The 7881-nt window shown below is 50.1% G+C and overlaps 1 protein-coding gene across 5 annotated transcripts; it reads left to right on the forward strand.

Moving 5' to 3' along the window:
• The first annotated feature begins 2443 nt into the window (after positions 1-2443).
• On the forward strand, positions 2444-6365 carry LOC120652160 (metacaspase-1-like). Of its 5 annotated transcripts, none has more exons than XR_005666473.1 (7): positions 2444-2533; positions 2632-2848; positions 4401-4959; positions 5086-5416; positions 5528-5632; positions 5730-5930; positions 6010-6365. XR_005666473.1 is itself a non-coding variant. In XM_039929896.1 (7 exons), exons 2-7 carry the CDS (start codon positions 2822-2824, stop codon positions 6067-6069), a joined length of 1296 nt encoding a protein of 431 aa, XP_039785830.1. In that variant the 5' UTR covers positions 2444-2533; positions 2632-2821; the 3' UTR covers positions 6070-6365. The 5 variants fall into 5 exon arrangements, 4 of the variants coding, with proteins under 4 accessions (XP_039785830.1, XP_039785828.1, XP_039785831.1 ...); XM_039929896.1 differs by having other exon boundaries at positions 5528-5645; XM_039929897.1 differs by having other exon boundaries at positions 2446-2533; positions 5512-5645.
• The last annotated feature ends 1516 nt before the right edge of the window (positions 6366-7881 follow it).

A 7881-nucleotide genomic window follows, 5' to 3' on the forward strand; every position in this document is an offset into this window, starting at 1 on the left:
CTGATCAGCGAAGCGGAGGAACTTGTATATTGGTTGAACCGTGTCGATGATATATTTCATTGCATCCCACCACTCCATACTTGAAAAACTTGCATGAGTAAATCTACCATCTTCGGTATTCGCCCATTTGCTGTGTTGGAACTCAGTAGATGCCATCCACTGCATGAAACGATCACGTTTCCGATAGATGCTCTCTAGGAACATGTAGTTGGTTCCAAATCGAGTGGCATTCCACTTCACCAACTCACCACCGATTGCGGTTCTCATCATTGTATTCAACTGACCATGATTGTGTAACCAATTTGAAATTCGCTTGCACTGCTTGATTATAACACCATGTTCAGGTCTTCGAGCTATATCCTTCAACATCAAATTGATGGTGTGTGCTAGACAAGGTGTCCAAGCTATGTGGTCATACACGTCACTTAGTAGTTCCTTGCATGCTTTTTTGTAGTTCGAGCCGTTGTCGGTGACTACGTGCACGACATTCTCCGGTCCAATCTCTTCCACCACCTTTCGAATCTCCTGCAATGGAAGACAGATTGTTTAGTATCATGTCAAAACATACACAATGTCAAAACATGTTTAGGGACTACCTTGAACAAATATGCAGCATCTTGAGTTCTTCCAGTCGCACCAATAGACTTATGGAACCACATGACCCCATTGCAATATATCAAAAAGTTGATGACACTCATCCTCGTCGGACCAGTCCATGAATCACACATCAACGTGACGCCAAATAAGGGCCAGTCTTTTTGAAACTTTACGTACCTCGTCTTCAAGTCTTGCTCGTTCAAATCAAGGTACTTGCCATCAATATCCCGTCCAGTGGGTGATGCGATACCTTCACCTGCAACCATATGAAAATCATGAGATACAAGAATGTAAGCTCATAGGTATCATTGCAATGAAAGAAAACTTACCCCACTTCTGTGTCTCCCTGACCGCGCTGATAAAGTATGGACTGTCAGCCTATCTTCCAGGAACTCCTGCAATATGGAAAAACTTTGACCAAGCTTTACCAATAGCTTCCTTTGCGTTCTTACCCTTCTGCGTCCAGGAGCCTGTATCAATCCTTGGTTGCGTCATTCCTCTTCTCCCATCAGCTGCCAAGTTATAGTCCTCCACCACAGGACTCTCCCTCTGCGAAGTGGACCTTCGAAACATCCTCTGCATAACATTCCCCCTCGTCGAACCACAACCCCCTCCACGCTCATATGCACCTCCTCTCTGTTCCACCCCCCGTCGAAACTCTGCTTCCGCTCTCGATAGATCCAAGGCACGCTGCACCTGGGCCTCCTCATCTTCTTCATCACCGGGATAGTTTCCCTCCGCTGCAGCCTTCTCCCGTCTCAACTTCTCTCGGGCCCGGTCAGCAGTTGCCTTCTTTGCCCTATCCAACTCACGCTGAAAGAATTCCCGCACATCAGGTGGCACATTCCTGCAATGGACCACCTCCGCCCCACGCCCAGCCAAATGTTGTTTCAATCTAGTCGCACCACCTCCTCCTTTCTGCGTACGACAATAATTGCATCGCCATCCGGGATACAGATTTTCACCGTGTTCCCATACAACATCTCTGCCTGCCATTGTCTATCTGCATACATGGACAACAAAAACATATCATCTAATATTCTAACTCCTAAGTGATAGTGTCAAAAATCATCTAATACACCTAAATCAAATCTACAAAAAATCTACTACATGGTGCAAAAAATCCTAAATCCAAAAACATTCTAAATCTTAAATCTACCTAAATCTTACCTACATTCTAAATATACCTAAGTCATACACCTAAATCCTTAAACAAATCATCTAAATTCACCTAAATCCTAGGGGGAAAAAATTTGATACCTTTGCCTTCGTCGGACCGGCTTACCGGACCCTCTGCCCGGCTAGCCGCTCTGTCAGGCCGGCTTACCGCGCCTCCGTGCCGGTTTCTCGGGGCGGCGCTCCGGATCCGCAATCGGACCGGCTTACCGGTCCTACCGGCCGGCCGGCCGCGCGGTGGAGGCGGCTTGCCGGCTTCCGACGCCGGTCGCCAAGGGGATGCTGCGGACAGGGCTCGGGGTGGGTGGGGAGGACTCTGGGGTGGCCCGTGACCCCCCTAGCTCAGGTGTGGGCGCTATTAAGGTCCCCATTTGCGATGGGCCTTAATGGGCCGTCCGTTTTTTTTCTTTTCTTTTTCGATTTAATTAAAAATGTCCCAAACTATACTTATTGAGCGAATTTTTGAAAAAGTTTGACACCATTAGATTCTTCACACCTTCAAGTATTTTTAGGAATTTTTTAGGAATTTTTCATTTTTTTGATTTCAAATTTGAATTTTGAATATTGGCCGGTTTCATACCGGTCAGAACCGGAACCGGGCCGGTCCGGTTTGACCGGTAACCGATCAAACCGGACCGGTTCCCACCGGTTTGACCGGTAACCGGTCAAACCGGACCGGTTCCCACCGGTTCGGGTAACCCTGCTCCCCGGACGGCTCGGCTCGTACGTGCGCAGGATGATCCCGCCCAGCGGCGTGCAGGTGACCTCTGCTCTGCCTAGCTAGTCTGCCACGGCTTTATTTGTTGCTCAACAGACAGTCCTGTGTCACTCACTCTGGACTGCATAAACATGATGCAGGAACCTCAGCTGTGCTCTTCGGAGATGTTTGACATCTACCGGAAGCCATTCCTCCTCTGATTTACAGGCCGGCTGCTGATCCCAAACTTGATTTGAATGTTATTGTGGTGTGCAGCTCGATTAGCCTGCTCTTGTTTCAGTTCAAAGTTCAAACCAATGCATCTCTGGCATGTGATCATATTGCAACTGAATGGGATTCGCATCATGTCATGTTATGGTATATGTCGCCATGTCGGATTCGACTTTCCAATTATAAGACTTCCGTATTCCCTGCTGGTAAAAACAAAAAAAAAAGGATTATATTTCCTATCGCAGGGAAAAAAAGGCTTCTTCGTAGTCAAAGAACCTTAGCTTAAGCTGTCAGAAACGTCAAATAAAATTGACTGCAGCCTGCAGGAAAGGTAGAAGCCATACCATCTTCACCCTCACGAGCAACACGAGGTCGGTATTGTTCGATGAGAGGTTGGGTACAGCCAGTGGTTGCGGTCCTAGTGGTTCCTTTACAATCCGACTTAGTCCTTACATTTTTAGTTTAAAATTATATAATATTAGAGGCCGGATCTTTTAGAGTCTGACTCCTAAGTACCGGGCCATTTATCTTCCTAAGACGAGTTCTGAGTTCCATTATTTACTTGGAAATTACCAAGATTTACGGATTGATGATTCTTGGTGTTCATAAGCCCTGATAAAAACATAGGTCACCTGATTTCCCTTCCACTTGAGTTATGGATCTTTTTCTCCTTCAGGTATTTCTTCTGTAAAGAGATTTTTCCAAACTCTTTCATTTACAAGCTTAAGAAGTCATTCACTGAGAATACACTCATTCTAGATAAGTAGATATCTAGATTCGCTACACCCAAATTCCCTTGGTCTTTTGGTTGGTATAATACACTCTGGTTAGCCAACCTATATGTGTGTTTTTCTTAGCCTGCCAAAAAAAATTCATCCTGTAATAATGCAGCTTTTCAATTTCTTATGGATATATAGAGAAAAGGGATAACGTGAGCATAGCTAAGCTAGTGAAATTTGAAATTATCAACACTAATCAACCACCATTGAGTGTTCGCTTTTCCTTTACCACAGCTCAAAGTTTTGTGAAATTTTATCTTCATTAATTTGCTTAGTGGCACAAAGAAGAAGCTTCATATGCTTTGCCTATTCAAGCCTATATTTCATAAAATAATTCTTTTTAAGAGGGGAAATTAAAAAAGAGCATACATGAAAACTACTCCCCCCGTTCCAAATTGTAAGTCATTCCAATTTTCTTAAAGAGTTAAAACATTTCAAGATTTGACCAAATTTATACAATAAACTACTAACATTAGATTCTCCATTAAATATACTTTCATGGTATATCTATTTGGTGCTATAAATATCTATAATCTTTTCTATAATTTTGGTGAAACATAAAAATAGTTTGACTCTCCAAGAAAATTAGAATGATTTACAATTTGAAACAGAGGGAGTATATCAGTATAGATAGTCCATCACCCAAAAATGCGGTATTTAATTTATGCATGGAATTTGACCTTTCTTTAGCTTGAGCAATTGATAATAACATATCCACGACAATGCTAAATTTTGAAAGTGGTTCGATCCCCTTATGTTAAACCTCTCTTGTTTGCAAACAATTGCCTGTTAGTGGTGCGAACACATTTTCAAGATTCTCGTTCGAGTTCACACGTGCCTTGTTAATATAGAATCTTTTTTTCGAAATTAATTTCGTTTAATCTTCACCTGACACGAATCATATTCGGTGTTAACCACAGCACAGATCAAAGGGCCATGGAATAAAGGAGCCTTGTTGCTTTGCTTACCATGTTGGCATATGCTCTTGTCACTCATGCCACAAGCGAGTGCGCCACGGGCCACCATGCACGATGCCGCGCAGAGCGCATATCTCTGCCGACATCTTCACCCTCATGGGCAACACGAGGCCGGTCGGCATGGCGAGCGCGAGGGCGGCGGCGGCGGCGTCGTGGTGCGGCCACTGCGGCATGAGCATCGCCGCGCCGCCGTCCGGGCCCGGCTCCTCCAGCGTCCGGTGCGCGTTCTGCCACCGGCTGACGCGCGTCGAGCGCCACCGCGGCGTGACGACGCTCGCGGCCCCCTCGCCGCCGCGGGGCGCCGCCGTCCCCGCGGGGCTCGATGAGATCCCGGCGGGCTACTTCCCCAGCGTGAGCGGCAAGAAGCGCGCGCTCCTCGTCGGCGTGAGCTACAGGGGCACCGCGCACGAGCTCAGGGGCACGGTCAACGACGTCAGGGAGATGCGGCGCCTCCTCTGCGGCAAGTTCGGGTTCCCCGGCGACTGCATCCTGGAGCTCACAGGTAATTAACCAGCAACAAGGAATTCATCAAGAACCTCGATCGTGTTCCATCCTGTTCCTTGCGGATAGGATCCAATTTGCAAGGAGGGAACTAATTAATCGTCGGTTGCTGTGGTGGTTGCGGCAGAGAACGAGGGGGACCCGACGAGGGTGCCGACTCGGGCGAACCTGCTGCGGGCGATGCGGTGGCTCGTGGAGGGCTCCGGCAGCGGCGACTCGCTGGTGTTCCACTTCTCCGGGCACGGCGTGCAGAAGCTGGACCTGAACGGCGACGAGGTGGACGGGTACAACGAGGCGCTGTGCCCGGCGGACTTCGAGCGGAGCGGCAAGATCCTGGACGACGAGATCAACGAGATCATCGTCCGCCCGCTGGGCAGGGGCGTCAAGCTGCACGCCGTCGTCGACACCTGCCACAGCGGCACCATCCTCGACCTCCCCTACCTCTGCCGCCTCTCCAGGTACGCGCCCTGCTGCGACCCGAAACCAAATCTTTTAAAATCACAGCGCCGGCGACTAAGCAGACATGATCGATCTCTCTGGATTTGATTTGAAGAACGGGGTACTGGCAGTGGGAGAATCACGACCGGCCCAGCGGCGCGCGGAAGCGCCCCAACGGCGGCCTGGCCATCTCCATCAGCGGCTGCAGCGACGACCAGAAGTCCGCAGACGCCAGCGTATGTCTCCGAAGTCCGAACCAAGAAAAAAAAACTCTGCTCCGTCTCGGTTTAGACGATGCCCACCCATTAATTACTCCCGGTCGATACTGTGCAGGGATTTTCCGAGTCGTCGTCGTCTTCGATCGGCGCCATGACGGACAGCTTCATCAAGGCGGTGGAGGCGGAGCCGGGGACGACGTACGGGCGGCTGCTGAGCGCGATGAGGGCGAGGATCCGCGACGGGCAGGGGAGCCGCCGCCTCCCCGGAAGGCTCGGCTCCTTCGTCCGCTGGATGATCCCGTCCAGCACCGTGCAGGTGAGCCTCCAATCATATCGATCCGGGCTGGTAATTGTGTACGTCTTGCTCACTGTGGACACTGAATCCGTGTACGCAGGAGCCTCAGCTGTGCTCGTCGGAGATGTTTGACATCTACCGGAAGCCATTCCTCCTCTGATTTGTTCGTCGCCGACGGCTAATTCGGAACTTGATTTATTTGGATGTGTACTGTACTTCAGCTGGCATGTGAACATACAGTATGTTACAACGAAATGGAATTTACGTCCTGTCAGAGTGCATGGCGAGAAATGGTAATGTCCAGACTCCAGATTAGATGGCGAGAAATTACGTCGTGGACGACCTGGACCCACCACTAGAAAACAGGGACCTCGAAGCAATGATCTGAATTACTCGAGGATTCAATTTGCATTGGTGACCTCTGAAAAATAAAATTGTGCACTTTGTTCTCAGTCCGATTCACGGTGTTTGGATCTTGAGGATAAACTTTAACCCACTTATTTACAAGCAAAATAGCAGGATAATTGCTGATCTAATTACAGAGATGATGTCTAATTGGTCATTAGAATACAGTAGCCCTTTGGTTACCAGCTCTCAGTAGCCCTTGTGGTTATTTTCCGTTCCATTAGCATATCTAGAGGCTAGAGCTAAACTTGCTCCAATTTTAGCACATCCAAGCAGTTTATCCATATTTCACGCGCTGAAAAGGAAAGCATTCATTGAGGCACGTCTAATTAGCTTGAGGAGGTTTCTTCTGGGCCGCCAGATTTTTGCGACCAAGGTCCAATTAGGGCCTGCCTTTGCTTTCTCCCAGGCCTCGACTTCCTTTTTTTTTTTTGCTCGGTCCGCGCGCGCCGCTGAATTTTCTGTGAGAGCGCGGGCCAGACACGGCCCAACACGCACGCGCGCCCGGCCCACTATTGCAGGAGCTCCACGCCGGCGGCTGCTCCTGTTCCCCGCGCGGGGCCGGCCCGGCCGTCCCTGTCCGCGGTCCAGAACAACTCGCGTTGCCCCGGCGCTACCTCCCGCCGGAGCAGGCCAGTGCGCGGCGGTAGATATGCCCGCCGGCCACGTCAAAGATGACGCCGGGCAGCTAGCCGAGGAGCGACGGCGACGGCGCAGGTGAGGATTCCAATGCAAATTCCGGTCATCAGGCAGGAACCGTGCACCTCTGGATAGCAATGGTTTGGCAGGCGGACATTCGGTTCGGCGGCCAACTCGGGTGGGCCGGTGCCGGAGATGCGGATGCCGCTGCGGCCATATCAGGCAGGTGGCCCAGCCGGGCGGCGCCCGGCGGTGGGTGCATATTCCTCCCCATCTCGCCGGACGGCATGGCGAATGATGAAGTCGTCAGCCAAAAAAAAAAGAGGCAGTATGGAACGACGGGAATGATACGTACCACGTCGGACCACAAACCACGCAGTATCTATCGCCGGCCGATCGATTCCCTCCTATCTCCAGCATGCATGCATCTCTCCCCCCCCCCCCCCCCCCCCCCCCCCGATCCCCTTCGTTCGCTTCTGGCTCGCCTGTGGTAGTGTGGTGTGTCGGCACGCCTCTTATCTAGATGATGGCCGGGGAATAAGCTAAGATGATCGCTATGGTCGAGGTTCGCGTGCGCACCAATCATATTCATATCGTCGCGTTCCACGTGGGCTTGCCTTGCGCACATATTCCGTCACAAAATGACAGCTCCCGGATCACCACGGACATAATAAAAAGGCATCTCGTTCTGCGTCGAGAGAGCCAGGAGATCGGTCTTCCCCTGCAGAGGAACAACGTGTCGGGTTCCGTTCAGGCTGTGAACGAATTTCCCACAAAAGGATGAGACGCGAGTCGTAGTATCACACTCACATCACAAATCATGCAACCGTTTCCTCGAGAGAAGAAGGGGAGGGAGAATCACGTTCCCGTTTCAACTTGTCATCTGGAGTATGCACTGATATACACGTACATACAACATCACGCGTCA

Source organism: Panicum virgatum, chromosome 9K (genome assembly GCF_016808335.1).
Source record: "Panicum virgatum strain AP13 chromosome 9K, P.virgatum_v5, whole genome shotgun sequence".
Lineage (NCBI taxonomy): Eukaryota > Viridiplantae > Streptophyta > Magnoliopsida > Poales > Poaceae > Panicum > Panicum virgatum.

What these genes read in the sequence shown, in the direction of transcription:
- LOC120652160 (XM_039929894.1), top strand. Translation starts at nt 2,822, where the DNA reads ATGGGATTCGCATCATGTCATGTTATG. An exon ending in TCGCATCATGTCATGTTATG is followed by an intron (nt 2,849 to 4,400) that starts GTATATGTCGCC and finishes TGTTAACCACAG; the next exon opens with CACAGATCAAAGGGCCATGG. An exon ending in CTGCATCCTGGAGCTCACAG is followed by an intron (nt 4,960 to 5,085) that starts GTAATTAACCAG and finishes TGGTTGCGGCAG; the next exon opens with AGAACGAGGGGGACCCGACG.